The sequence below is a fragment of the Oncorhynchus mykiss genome, chromosome 6, assembly GCF_057628025.1.
Source record: "Oncorhynchus mykiss isolate SJ-2025 chromosome 6, ASM5762802v1, whole genome shotgun sequence".
Classification (NCBI taxonomy): Eukaryota; Metazoa; Chordata; class Actinopteri; order Salmoniformes; family Salmonidae; genus Oncorhynchus; species Oncorhynchus mykiss.
Window position 1 is genome coordinate 71,252,053 of NC_143027.1, and position 15,675 is coordinate 71,267,727.

General features: G+C 44.4%; 1 protein-coding gene and 1 long non-coding RNA gene across 3 annotated transcripts in view; both read right to left on the reverse strand.

Annotated features, from left to right (window-relative positions):
* Positions 1 to 6,887: 6,887 nt before the first annotated feature.
* LOC149983072 (uncharacterized) lies at positions 6,888 to 10,958 on the reverse strand. The gene is made up of 2 exons (XR_016496846.1): positions 10,679 to 10,958; positions 6,888 to 7,390 (listed from the first exon to the last, which is right to left on the reverse strand). It is a non-coding gene; the product is annotated as an uncharacterized LOC149983072 (long non-coding RNA).
* Positions 10,959 to 13,471: 2,513 nt separating this feature from the next.
* The window catches only part of LOC110526494 (spondin-1), a 137,120-nt gene continuing 134,916 nt past the window's right edge, over positions 13,472 to 15,675 (reverse strand). For both annotated transcript variants that reach the window (XM_036980881.2, XM_036980880.2), the window contains exons 15-16: positions 14,964 to 15,257; positions 13,472 to 14,662 (exon numbers count right to left, since the gene is read on the reverse strand). In XM_036980881.2, coding sequence (XP_036836776.1) covers positions 14,499 to 14,662; positions 14,964 to 15,257 — 458 coding nt within the window. In that variant the 3' untranslated portion in view covers positions 13,472 to 14,498. The remainder of the gene's footprint in view (positions 14,663 to 14,963; positions 15,258 to 15,675) is intronic.

Genomic DNA, 15,675 nt, shown 5'->3' on the forward strand with positions numbered 1-15,675 from the left:
TTCCGTTCCCGTCCCTGTGATGCCTTCCGTCCACATTGACAGAGCCTTGATGTAATCTGGCACGAGCTGCCATGGCCCATGTTTCATCCGTCTGTCTCTACCCAGCCTGGGAGAGGGGAGGCTGGGAGAGACTGTTGTAGGCGGGTGAAGGCTGGGGTGCTGGGCGAGGCAGGAGGATGCTAGTGGGACACTGGGGAAGAATGGAGGACAGTAGGGGAGACTGGGGAGACTGGGAGGATGAGGGTGGCAAGGTGAGGCTGAGGAAGGCTGGGTTAAAGTAGGGGAGAATAGGGGACATTAGGGGTGGTGGGAGCAGTATGCAGAGACTATGGGTTAATGGGGGAAACACTATGGAGACAGGGGATACTGGAAGAGGCAACCTAAAGGAGAGAAAACCACAGCAGGGGAACACAACCAGGGAGAACTTAGAGAAGGAGAAACAGGCCTTTCATAGGGAGCGTGTTCTATTGCATAGGGAGTGTGTTAAATTGCATAGGGAGTGTGTTCTATTGCATAGGGAGTGTGTTCTATTGCATAGGGAGTGTGTTGAATGACTCATAGAAGATAGTACAGTAACAGCATGGTGGAGTGATATTCTGTCCAAAGGCTGTCTCTGTAGTGTCCTGTTGCTAGTTCCCTGTTGGAGTGTTCTGTGACTTACAAAGACAGTACAGAGAGTGTGAGCTTGAGCCTGGCAGTTTGTGACACAGATGAATGGAAATAAAAGATGGAAAGGGTTAGCAAAATCCCAGTACTGAAGTTTCCAAATGACCTAGGGTAACTTAACTTTGGAGACAGTTCCACCTCCTTCAATGTATCAATATTATAAATTGTTAATCTTCCTCAGCAACAGCAATCTATCGAAGGAGGGATGATACCATGAGAATGTATTTTTATGGCTTCACTACAGGCCGTGGGGGCCAGTTAAGAGGTTAACCCTCTCTTTCCGCTCCATTTAAGTGGATCACAGTTTGATGGATGAGTGTGTTCTGGTTCCCTCTCTCTCTCCTGCCTACTCTGAGCTGGGCTGATTCACTGTGACCTTGTCTCAGAACTATGGCAGCCTGGCCCGTAGGAAGCAGCCGATCGATGCCTCCATATGGGTGTGTGGGATTCCAACACTCCCTCTGTGTGGAATAGTGCACACGGAGATGTGTTCTTCAATGACACACACACACACACACACACACACACACACACACACACACACACACACAGAGATACTCGGACTTCCACCCACACATGCACTCCCACCCACGGAAACATGCCACACACACACACATTGATACGCCCACCCACACCCACACAGACACACCCACACATCGCAATTTCTGGCACAAGGGAAGCTGTTGCCACGGAAACACAAACCAAGGGGTGCAAGCCGCAGGGGAGAGCTGGGCTTGTTTGATTGTGCAGTACGCTCAAGACAACCTGATTCTCAGGAACATGAATCAGTTGGAAAAGAAGACATTCATCACAACATAACAGGATGACTGATGGGAGATGCATGGTGTAATGTCTTCATAACTGATGCAACAATGGATGTTCAGCCTCCCTCAGAGAAAGTCCATGATTGGGTTGGACTCAAATTGCAAATGCAATCACAATATTGCATAAGAATACATTTTTGTTATAGAGTAGCTAGATCCAATTATTAAAATTTAATTTTTCTGGACAGGGCTCATTTTACACTTGTTATGAATAATGCGTGAATGTGAAGTTGTATTAATATACAGGTTCTTCTCAGAAAAGTACTGCAGATGAGTGCTAGATTATTATATTTACATAACATTTTAGTCATTTAGCAGATGTTCTTATCCAGAGCGAATTACAGTAGTGAGTACATACATATTCATACTTGTTCGTACGGGTCCCCCATGGGAATCAGACCCACAACCCTGGCATTGCAAGCGCCATGCTCTACCAGCTGAGCTACATGGGACATGTACAGTGCTTAATAACATGGATATGACACAGTATAACACAGGTTATGTTGTTATGGAAAAAACCTGCCGCTAAAACTGAATATCAGAGTCTCAAAGCTCTCCAATTCTACGTATAAATCATTTCAACACCTGACCACTCTAACCAGCTGTGAAACAGTCAAGACCTTAAAGTCCTGTTTAAATCAAAGTTAGATGGAAATAAAGATGCAAACACACAATGGGAACTTTTTTGTATTGGCTGAGAAAGTACAGTATGGATCATGTGCCTTTCCTATATCAGTCCAGATTATGTGATTGTAGATTTGTTGGCAAGTTGAATTGAGTAGTAATATGTCTTAACACATAGCGCAGTGGTGTTGCAGCTGAGCAGGAGCTGAGTGTTCTAGTGGCGTCGGTGGTGCTGCAGCTGAGCAGGAGCTGAGTGTTCCAGTGGGGTCGGTGGTGCTGCAGCTGAGCAGGAGCTGAGTGTTCCAGTGGGGTCGGTGGTGCTGCAGCTGAGCAGGAGCTGAGTGTTCCAGTGGGGTTGGTGGTGCTGCAGCTCAGCAGGAGCTGAGTGTTCCAGTGGGGTCGGTGGTGCTGCAGCTGAGCAGGAGCTGAGTGCGCTCCGCCCCGTCGTCCCCACAACCCTTCAGCGGCCGTGTCCTCACAGATGTAGTCCTGCAAACGCAAAGAGACACCATCGGTGCTATTAGAGGTTGCCAATGAGTTGAAGTGGGACAGGCACGGCTTGGCTTCTGCGGGTGCTTCTCTGTAAAGCTGAGCCCACTACAGCACAGAGATCCAAGCTCTTGGTAATCGAAACCAGCTTATAAGCTACTCATCATCATTGGCCAGTAAATCTTGCTGGTCTTTGAAAATGGACTCTCTCCGAATTATTCCATTCGCCAAATCTTCCAACAGTGCCAAAGCAGCCATTGTGTGTCATTACGCATTGCTATTGCATGCCTTGCATGACTCAGATACTTCCGGCGCCGACAGAGATGGCCGCCTCGCTTCGCGTTCCTAGGAAACTATGCAGTGTTTTGTTTTTTTACGTGTTATTTCTTACATTAGTACCCCAGGTCATCTTAGGTTTCATTACATACAGTCGAAAAGAACTACTGAATATAAGATCAGCGTCAACTCACCATCAGTACGACCAAGAATATGTTTTTCACGACGCGGATCCTGTGTTCTGCCTTTCACCCAGGACAACGGAATGGATCCCATGCAGCGACCCAAAAAAACGACTCCGAAAAAGAGGGAAACGAGGCGGTCTTCTGGTCAGACTCCGGTGACGGGCACATTGTGCACCACTCCCTAGCATCCTTCTCGCCAATGTCCAGTCTCTTGACAACAAGGTTGATGAAATCCGAGCAAGGGTAGCATTCCAGAGGGACATCAGAGACTGTAACGTTCTTTGCTTCACGGAAACATGGCTCACTGGAGACACTGGGGGCGGTGCAGCCAGCGGGTTTCTCCACGCATCGCGCCGACAGAAACAAACATCTTTCTGGTAAGAAGAGGGGCGGGGGCGTATTCCTTATGACTAACGAGACATGGTGTGATGAAAGAAACATACAGGAACTCAAATCCTTCTGTTCACCTGATTTAGAATTCCTCACAATCAAATGTAGACCGCATTATCTACCAAGAGAATTCTCTTCGATTAGAATCACAGCTGTATATATCCCCCCCAAGCAGACACATCGATGGCTCTGAACTAACTTTATTTGACTCTTTGCAAACTGGTATCCATTTATCCGGAGGCTGCATTCATTGTTGCTGGGGATTTTAACAAGGCTAATCTGAAAACAAGACTCCCAAAATTTTATCAGCATATCGATTGCGCAACCAGGGGTGGAAAAACCTTGGATCATTGTTACTCTAACTTCCGCGACGCATATGAGGCCCTGCCCCGCCCTCCTTTCGGAAAAGCTGACCACGACTCCATTTTGTTGATCCCTGCCTACAGACAGAAACTAAAACAAGAGGCTCCCACGCTGAGGTCTGTCCAACGCTGGTCCGACCAAGCTAACTCCACACTCCAAGACTGCTTCCATCACGTGGACTGGGACATGTTTCGTATTGCGTCAGATAACAATATTGACGAATACGCTGATTCGGTGTACGAGTTCATTAGAACGTGCGTTGAAGATGTCGTTCCCATAGCAACGATTAAAACATTCCCTAACCAGAAACCGTGGATTGATGGTAGCATTCGCGTGAAACTGAAAGCGCGAACCACTGCTTTTAATCAGGGCAAGGTGACTGGTAACATGACCGAATATAAACAGTGCAGCTATTCCCTCCGCAAGGCTATCAAACAAGCTAAGCGTCAGTACAGAGACAAAGTAGAATCTCAATTCAACGGCTCAGACACAAGAGGCATGTGGCAGGGTCTACAGTCAATCACGGACTACAAGAAGAAATCCAGCCCAGTCACGGACCAGGATGTCCTGCTCCCAGGCAGACTAAATAACTTTTTTGCCCGCTTTGAGGACAATACAGTGCCACTGACACGGCCTGCAACTGAGGTGAGTAAGACATTTAAACGTGTTAACCCTCGCAAGGCTGCAGGCCCAGACGGCATCCCCAGCCGTGCCCTCAGAGCATGCGCAGACCAGCTGGCCGGTGTGTTTACGGACATATTCAATCAATCCCTATACCAGTCTGCTGTTCCCACATGCTTCAAGAGGGCCACCATTGTTCCTGTTCCCAAGAATGCTAAGGTAACTAGCACTCACTTCCGTCATCATGAAGTGCTTTGAGAGACTAGTCAAGGACCATATCACCTCCACCCTACCCGACACCCTAGACCCACTCCAATTTGCTTACCTCCCAAATAGGTCCACAGACGATGCAATCTCAACCACACTGCACACTGCCCTAACCCATCTGGACAAGAGGAATACCTATGTGAGAATGCTGTTCATCGACTACAGCTCGGCATTCAACACCATAGTACCCTCCAAGCTCGTCATCAAGTTCGAGACCCTGGGTCTCGACCCCGCCCTGTGCAACTGGGTACTGGACTTCCTGACGGGCCGCCCCCAGGTGGTGAGGGTAGGCAACAACATCTCCACCCCGCTGATCCCCACAAGGGTGCGTTCTGAGCCCTCTCCTGTACTCCCTGTTCACCCACGACTGCGTGGCCACGCACGCCTCCAACTCAATCATCAAGTTTGCGGACGACACAACAGTGGTAGGCTTGATTACCAACAACGACGAGACGGCCTACAGGGAGGAGGTGAGGGCCCTCGGAGTGTGGTGTCAGGAAAATAAGCTCACACTCAACGTCAACAAAACTAAGGAGATGATTGTGGACTTCAGGAAACAGCAGAGGGAACACCCCCCTATCCACATCGATGGAACAGTAGTGGAGAGGGTAGCAAGTTTTAAGTTCCTCGGCATACACATCACAGACAAACTGAATTGGTCCACTCACACAGACAGCATCGTGAAGAAACCTCAGGAGGCTGAAGAAATTTGGTTTGTCACCAAAAGCACTCACAAACTTCTACAGATGCACAATCGAGAGCATCCTGGCGGGCTGTATCACCGCCTGGTACGGCAACTGCTCCGCCCACAACCATAAGGCTCTCCAGAGGGTAGTGAGGTCTGCACAACGCATCACCGGGGGCAAACTACCTGCCCTCCAGGACACCTACACCACCCGATGTCACAGGAAGGCCATAAAGATGATCAAGGACAACAACCACCCGAGCCACTGCCTGTTCACCCCGCTATCATCCAGAAGGCGAGGTCAGTACAGGTGCATCAAAGCTGGGACCGAGAGACTGAAAAACAGCTTCTATCTCAAGGCCATCAGACTGTTAAACAGCCACCACTAACATTGAGTGGCTGCTGCCAACACACTGACACTGACACTGACTCAACTCCAGCCACTTTAATAATGGGAATTGATGGGAAATGAAGTAAATATATCACTAGCCACTTTAAACAATGCTACCTTATATAATGTTACTTACCCTACATTATTCATCTCATACGCTAACCATGTGTATGTGACAAATACAATTTGATTTGATTTGATTTGAATACCCACCCATTTGATTGTCAATTACCCTGATTACCATGTAACTGACAATTGTAACTGACAATGACAGGGCCATTATCACATTGACATTTCTGCGCAACGAACATGTGATAACAATATATGAAACTGTGCACTCCTATCTGCCTGACTGAGGCATCGAAAACGGCATCAGTTTAAGTGTAATATGTCTCACTTTTCACCTTATTATTTATGAGAAGTTTGTTTTATGATAAATGCTTAGAAAGTGGCCAACGCCTTTTTTTGTGCATACAATGTTTATAAATGAGGCCCCTGGCCTTCATAATCACCCGACCTCAACCCAATTGAGATGGTTTGGGATGAGTTGGACCGCAGAGTGAAGGAAAAGCAGCCAACAAGTGCTCAACATATGTGCGAACTCCTTCAAGACTATTGGAAGAGCATTCCTCGTGAATCTGGTTGGCAGAATGCCAAGAGTGTGCAAAGCTGTCATCAAGGTAAAGGGTGGCTACTTTGAAGAATATAAAAAAAATGTTAACCCTTTTTTGGTTACTACATAATTCCATATGTGTTATTTCATAGTTGTGATGTCTTCACTATTATTATACAATGTAGAAAATGGTAAAAACAAAGAAAAACTCTGGAATGAGTAGGTGTGTCCAAACGTTTGACTGGTACTGTACATCTATACTGTATATATGCAGGCCAAACTATTACACTCTCTGGACTCACACTCTGGGTGTGATTCCAGATCCCTCAGACTAGCTTGTGGTTCCTGACTGGGCATAGACACTGCTACGAATCCCTTTTGGCCCGACAGTCTAGGGGGGGATGGTAACTAGACCCTTAAGACCCACAACATAACTCATGCAAATTATAGTGAAAAAGTAAGAGTGAGAACGAAATAACCACAGACAATTAAATTAGCGTCAAACACTCATGGTTTATTTGAAAACACACGTTAATGGGGGGAGCAGGAAAAGGGGCTGAGCTGGACCCAAGGAAAGAAATAATAAGTATCCAAAAACACCCCTAAGCTAGACTAGCCTACTTCACCAACAGCTAACTAACCAAAAATACACTGGGTGGTCCGCCCAGTTCTAACTAGTGTTTTTATACAAAGTATTCTTACGGGTAGTGTATGCCCATGGGCGACTTATCCTGGTACCCCCTTTTCCCACCGTCAAACAAACACCATAACAAAACCAATACTCACAGGTGGGGACAAAGTGACATGTAGTTGCAAAAACCCAACAAGAGATCTACAGACAGATGGCATTGACAGAGAGATTGAGCTCTAGAGCAAACGACAGACAGAGTTTTTAAACCAAGGGAAAGGGAATGCGATAGGGTAATGGAAACAGGAGGAGGTGTGTCTTCTGATTAGCGACTGATTGATGACTGATTGGGGAATGATGATTGCCACCTGTGAGGGGAGACGGAGATAAAATAAATACACACACACAGGATACACACAAAATACCTGTATCCGTAACAGACACCCTTCTTGGTGTTTGAGTTATAAGTGTTGGGGTGGTGAGATAAGAGCGGTGAGCCAGCAGAGTGTGAGGGTATGTATAAGTGAGAACTGTGAGGAGAGGCTGTAAGGCAGAGACCCTAGAGCCACATAGCAAACACTCTTCATCTAAATGCAGCAGAGCAGATGGATGAATGTTAGTGTGGGAGAGAGGAGGAATGGGTGTGAGTGTGTGTACTCTTTCCATGACTGTACATGTGGGTTTCTAGTTTGTGTGTGTGTGTGTGTGAGAGAGAGAGCAGGAGGTGTCACACCACGGGGGGAGGAATCCAACACACCAACATATGGATACACCCTCAGGCTAACCAATACATTCTTTCTCAGGCTTGACCACCCACATGTTGGGTTTTCTCTTGTCCAATAAGATATGGAATATTCTATATTTGTGGACTTCATGGACCTCCACTTTGTTGATATCATGGCTAACAGAAAGAGTGAGCGACAAACAAATAGCGAGTGGAGAGGAAACAACTCAATTATTACATTTGATTGAGGCTTGAGGGAGAGAAAAGGATCGTTTGGGTTTAGGTTACGCCAGACATTTGTTATGTCTAACGATCATCTGTATTATTTAATACATTATCAAACACTCTTTTATTATTTCTGCACTCATCCATTCCTCTAGCTTTAATTAAACAATGACCAGCGGCTACCAAGGCAACCGCCACATTGTTTGGAGTCCTTTGGCATTGCTGTGGAACGGCAGTCAATTTCTGATTAGTGCGTGGTGAATTCCCGTGAAATGCGTTTCCCAAGCAACAGCGAGATAACATGACAGGGAATTTGTTTTCTGCTATCGCCAGGATGGGGCTTTCCTTTTCTCTTTCAGCAATGGGGGAAGAAAGACAGTAAATAAAATAGAACATTTTTATATCAAAATGTAAACAAGACTAAACAAACTATACATATCAAATTATAAATTAAACTCAACCATGATATTGACTGACTGAGCCTCTACATGAAACTTTCCAGCAGTATATACTGCATATTATATAAATGTAATATGCTGGGCCAGTGAACATGGAAAAACAAAACCATTTCCAGTGTCTCTATTCATTACTCCATAAAAATGTCCAGAATTCTTCTACTTTCTTTGAGACTGACCCACCTTAGATGTGCCCATCGTGCTACTCTCCAGTCTAAAGGCGAATGGATGTAAATGGTCATCCACGCTTTTCAAAGCAAAGATTGACTAGGCATTAAACAGTGGTGGAAAAAGTACGCAATTGTCATACTTGAGTAAAAGTAAAGATACCTTATTTGAAAATGACTAAGTAAAAGTGAAAGTCACCCAGTAAAATACTACTTGAGTAAAAGTCTTAAAGTATTTGGTTTATGTATACCTAAGTATCAAAGTAAATGTAATAGTGAAAATATACTTAAGTTTGAAAAGTAAAGTGTTTGTGTTTAGTGAGTCTGCCAGATCAGAGGCAGTAGTAATGACTAGCGATGTTCTCATGATAAGTGCATGAATTGGACCATTTTCCTCTCCTGCTAAGTATTCAAAATGTACTTTTGGGTGTCAGGGAAAATGTATGGAGTAAAAATACATAATTTTCTTTAGGAATGTAGTGGATTAAAAGTAAAAGTCGTCAAAAATGTGAAAAGTAAAGTACAGATACCAAAAGAACAAGGTACTTTACACCACTGCCATTACATGATGGAATTGCAGCTCAGTAGCTCTGTGCCAGTCTATAGACGTCGGCCCTGTTCTGCCATGCCACATATCACTCTTCATATGCAAAAATATGAATATGAACAGCAGTAGTCCGTACTCCCCACCATCACCTCCCCTCCCTATATGACTATATCACTGCCATGGAGCCCAATTGAGGTCTATACATTTGTGGAAAAGAGCTTCCGGAGGTCTGGTCTTCGTATTGATTTTTACTACCCTGGCTTATTGGTTTATGAAATGTTATATTTCCTCTGACTCCTTGTCCAGACGGATAGAGAGCCTGGCCAGAGAAGGAAGGAAGGAGCTGCAGTATTTCCCAATGCAGTTTGAAAATTGAAAATCAAGTTATTGTTTTTTTATTTTCTTTTTCTTTCCTCTTGCGGTCTGTCAGCAGTCTGTCAGCGGTCTGTCAGCGGTCTGTCAGCGGTCTGTCAGCAGTCTGTCAGCGGTCTGTCAGCGGTCTGTCAGCAGTCTGTCAGCAGTCTGTCAGCAGTCTGTCAGCAGTCTGTCAGCAGTCTGTCAGCGAGTGGGCTGATTGTCCTGTGAGGCAGATCACAGGACAATTATCTCAGAGACACATCTCTCCTTTTAGACACACTAGACTGAGATGTGTATGTGGTTAACCCTTTCCATGCCCTGCTTCTGCAGCTCAAGCCATTCTGATCACTGCAGCTAAAAAGAGAATTCAGACACCCTTTAAATGAAAATGAAAGAAAATACACATTTGCCAAATGAGAGGGTGTAAGGTGCTTATACTGTAAAATACCTGTAATATTAGGTTTCCAGTCATTTGATATATTTGACCAGAGCTCATACAAGTACCCAATAAGAATAGCCATGTTTGGTCATAAATTAGTATTCACATTAATATTCACTGAAAGCATGTAACACTTGCATAATGCAATTGGCCAAATTGGAATTCCATTGCTTATCTACTAGGTTCCGCTTTGTGTGGTAGTTAAATAAAACCATATCACAATGTGTTATCACAGCTCCTATAGCAACAGTCATTGCTTTCAGCTCTAGGGCTTTTGGCATTTTCTGACTGACTCCATATCAGGAATTGTACAAGCAGCCACCTGCTGTGTTTTAAAACAAGGGGTTTATTTAGATTTGTTTTCGGAAAGACACTGAAAACGGATGCAGGACCAAAACACTGTATTGCCTGAATCTCAATGCGCACAATTACTTTTCAAATGACACCAAAAGTCCCCGGGGAAGATATGTATTTCATATTAAATGTCTCATAATGAATGTTTTAGTTTACTCTGGGATGATATATCACCATAAGTCATCAATTACAGTACAGCATCATGATGTTAGGGCAGATTTACTATTTTGTTTCTTCCAGCTCCATTTCCACATGACAGTTTCAGTCTCTACTGTTAATATAAATGTAAAACTATTCATGCCAATTTCACACTATGCACAGTCATTTTACATCGTAAGTCAATCAGAGTGATTTTCAATGCAGAGGAATGTATAGAGTCTCACCATACCTTATGCAGTGCCATTGCAGCACAAAAGAGGCTTTTCCTTCCTACTAGTGGCTTTATCAATGTTTATACCACAGAGCACTTCACATACCGAAGCAATACTTCTCATTGGACTCAAGGTTTTTCATCAGTCGACTTGAGATCTCACCAGCAGTAGCCTAAAGGCAGTCTGAGATAGAGTGGTAGACATCACATCTATTTTGAGCCCACCTATCCTGCCTTGTTGCCAACAGGGAGAGAAGGTGGAGAGAAGCCAACAAGCCAGCCCTCTGTCAGAGAAGAGACAGTTCATGTTGACGGATGCCTTGTGGGCACTCTGGAACACTCCCACACAGTCGACCACTGCACTGCCCCAAGTCTGTGTGTGTAAAGCTGTAGCACCGCCCTTATTTACTGTGGGCAACGTTTCAAATAGGCCCACAGTGGCGAGTCCTGGAGAGCTGCTTATGATCTGCTGTGAGTTGTTGCTGTGGCAACAGTGAATGCAAAAAACGAGGCCTGATGAGGTCCGGGGGCAGCGCTTTGAGGCGAGTCGCCGTGTGCTGCATTCTCACTCACTCACACACACATGCAAACACGCACGCACGCACTCACACATCAACAGCATCACTCATCTGAGTACAAAGACGGCAACAACGATCTTATGCAACTCTTTATATCACATCTCTCTTCTCCCATTTAGCCACTATCACCATGGATATTTAGTGTATATGTCAGCAAATATCACCTTGACAAGTCATGTTGGAAGACTCCCAAAGCTGCAGTGTGAACCAAATGTGTGGTTGTTATGGCAATGGCATTGTGTATATCATTGTAAAGTGTGTTTGTGTTGCATTATTCACCTTTTCCCTCTGAATTCCACCACCCATAGGACACCATCATATCCCCCAGGCTGTCAAAGGTTGATTTAAATCAGTCTGACTCATTTCTTCAAGATGGCTGCCAGTGCATGACATCTCTGTTCACTTATTTCCCCTCTCTTTACTTCTGCTTGGTTTAAGGGAAATACTACTTAATGGAGACACCAATTGAAACCAAAGCATGTTGCTTTAATGAGCAAAGCTGGCAACTAACTGTCCCTGATTGTGTCACTGTGAATATCTTTAGAAGACAAGCTCAGACTATGAGCAACCTGGGTGCATTCAGCAAGGCACATCGTTGTGCAACTTTCAGATAGCATGTAGAAATATAGCCTCTCTGACATGTATAATAAGGAATCATGTCAGCTCTATTCATGACATTTATATCTACAGCGTTTCCTAATGTTTGGATACTGAGCATGGCCCTCGTGACTGTGTTTAGGGCCAAACGTTGACGGGACGAGGCACATGTCTCACTGTATGAGACTGATGTTGGATTTCCATACCTTTCTGACAGAGTGAAGTGGCCTAATATGTGGACTTTTACACACACTCAGCACTAATCACAGTGTTGCCTGAAGTCCAAATAAATAAAACCCTCAACACCTCAAGGCTCAACACTAAATAGGTATCTTCTGCCACCGTCTGGTCAATGTGTGTATGTACTGCATCACCGGGAAGCGCACCCTTTTGCAGACCAGTGTTACAGTGCTGCTTATGCAGCTCCCTGCCTAGACACTCACATATCTCTGGTTATGGGTTGAGAAAAATGGGTCATGTTAGACTAGTATGCTGTTACAGTATTATGTATGACCAAAGTGTATTGAAATGGCACAGGCTTAGATAGGCACCTACTGGTTTACTGACTCTACCTGTCAAACATACTCTAGTAAAACTGACTATCCTACCGATCCTCGACTTCGGCGATGTCATCTACAAAATAGCCTCCAAGACTCTACTCAACAAATTGGATGCAGTCTATCACAGTGCCATCTGTTTTGTCACCAAAACCCACTGGCTCCAGGTCATCTACAAGTCTTTGCTAGGTAAAGCCCCACCTTATCTCAGCTCACTGGTCACCATAGCAGCACCCACCCGTAGCACACGCTCCAGCAGGTATATCTCTCTGGTCACCCCCAAAGCCAATTCCTCATTTGGCCGCCTTTCCTTCCAGTTCTCTGCTGCCAATGACTGGAACGAACTGCAAAAATCACTGAAGCTGGAGACTCATATCTCCCTCACTAGCTTTAAGCACCAGCTGTCAGAGCAGCTCACAGATCACTGCACCTGTACACAGCCCATCTGTAAATAGCCCATCCAACTACCTCATCCCATACTGTATTTACTTATTTATCTTGCTCCTTTGCACCCCAGTATCTCTACTTGCACATTCATCTTCTGCACATCTACCACTCCAATGTTTAATTGGTATATTGTAATTACTTCACCACCATGTCCTATTTATTGCACATTTATCTTCTGCACATCCTACCATTCCAGTGTTTAATTGGTATATTGTAATTACTTCGCCACCATGGCCTATTTATTGCCTTACCTCCCTTATCTTACCTCATTTGCACACACTGTATATAGACTTTTTCTATTGTATTATTGACTGTATGTTTGTTTACTCCATGTGTAACTCGGTGTTGTTATATGTGTTGAACTGCTTTGCTTTATCTTGGCCAGGTCGCAGTTGTAAATGAGAACTTGTTCTCAACCAGCCTACCTGGTTAAATAAAGGTGAAATAAAAAAAATAAAAAATGAAAAAGGAACTCACTTCTAATCAGCTTATCGTCTCCATCTAGTGGCCAAGAGTATGAAGTTCACTGGTTTACGTATGGTATGTAAACCCTGGCATGAGTATGGACCTCAACGTAATATAATACATTTACCTCAATATAAATGGTATTCAAAGAATAATAAACATCCGTATGACAATTTCTAACATTTACTTTTATTGTAAAGGTGATATATTCCAAAATATGAATATGTTAGAGGAGCAGAGGAAAAAGAGAAGTAAAAAACATCTACACAAGACTTTGGTAAGACTCCTGGGTGATATTCCTATCAAAAAATCCACAGCAAAAAAATTACATAATGATCTTATAATAACAATGCACAAAATCATAGAGATTTCAGTTGCGGTGTGTCTACATGAACTGTAGTACAGCTGAGTAAAAAGTCATACAGGAGATTTCTTGATCCTAGAAACATTTTTTTTTCTGAAGGATTATAAAATGCTGGAATGGCTGGGTAACTGTGCTTTAAGTTCTGGGATAATATACACTACCAAAGAGGATACTACAGGATATAGCCTAACAGTACTATCGCTTATTAAATCAATTGATGTTTTCAACATTATCATTATTCAAGAATATTATACCACAACAAGTTTACAGTAATCTTGCAGAAGAATCCTATATGTAACAGAGCTAGTTAATTTACGAACAGAGGAAAATCAGTCAGGTTCATCAGAGGCTAGGCATTATTTTGGGAAGCCTAGATCCTCTCTCGAAATGGCTGTTTGTTTTAGGCTCGAGAAGAGACCAAGGGAATTCCTTCCTTCCTTCTTGTAAAATAACACATGACCTTTGACCTTGAAGGATGGGTCATTTCAGAATTTGCTAAACTCTTTCCAAACTCTGACTAGAGGTGTATACAGAACCAGTGTACCTTCCCCAATCTAGAATCTTCAGACTCAGCCCTGGATTAAACCAAGAGAGATTAAGGTCCGTGCCAGTCCTAAACAGAGTGCATTGGATCATTGAGTGACACTATGCCACCTCACGCTCCGTCACATAACCAAGTTGCCCATAGGCACAGATCTAGGATCAGCTTACAATCCCCAAACCTAATCTGAACTGTCAGAGGGGAAAACAACTGAGCTCACACCAGTGTTTATGGGCAACCTCCACCCACTCCGTACCCATCCCATCCCGTCCCGCCCAACTTGGTCCATCTAGCAGGGGTGCACGTTACACGCTCGGATCTCCTTCCTGTCCTTGCAGCTGGGGAGCTGGGCGCTCTTAAGCCTCCTCTTGGCTGTCATGAGCCGCTCCTGAATCCCCCCGCCACACAGCTTGGTACAGTCCGTCCAGCTGGACCATGGCCTCATCTTACAGCCTGACCAGAGAGAGAAGGCATGGAGAAAGACATTTTATACATTTTCATGGAAATGTGTTCCTTGTTAAAGAATAGCAATGATCATATTGAAGATAATGACTATAAAAACTGACTGTGATTTAGTTTTCTATGAGTACATTTACATGCACACTAATAATGCAATATTAAACTGATCATGGCAGTAGGTAGATTATACAATAGTCATGTAAACACATTACTCTGTTTATCTTTATCGGGGGAAGGTCAAAAGAAGTACGCATACGCTGATTAAAAAATCTGGTCAGAGTGGAGTCCCACCAACCTGGGTGTTCAGCGGTCGACGTGGTCTCCTCCCCCTGTCGCCCCCCCTGTTTGCTCCTCCTCTTCTCCCTCGCCTCCTTGCGTCGTTTCTTCTCGTCGCTGTTGACCTGTCCCTGGCCACCGCCGCGGTTACACTTCCTGATCTTACACTTCTTCCTCTGTACAGTCTCGGGACACGAGTCCCCTCCGAACTGAGGCTCCAGCTTCACCATGCGTGTCCTGATCATGTGACCTTTACCACAGGATTTGTTGCACTCAGACCACTCCGTCCACTCTGACACCATACAGTCTGTTGCTGTAGAGAGAGAGAGAGAGAGAGAAAGAGAGGGGGGGGGGATAGAGAGAGGGATAGAGAGAGAGGGGGGATGAGAGATAATGAAGAGGGGGATAGGGTGGAGTAAGAAAGGTGAAGAATTAATATGGGAAGAAAGCTTGAAGATACACGTCATGACTTTGCATCAGTGTTCCTTGTTCTAAACATAACACAATATGAATCCCCTGGAAACAAATTCTCTGACTTATGTCCATAACGAGAACATTCTTACGAACTGCAAGGATGATTAGGGCTGGCCAGAATAATACGGCCAGCTTTATCCCCTCACTAAGACTGAAGGAAGACCAGTTAACAAGCTTTTTCACCCCAATACAATGACGTCTGCCAAAGTTAAAGCTGGTTATTTCTGACTTTTAATCCCATGCTTCACAATACAGCC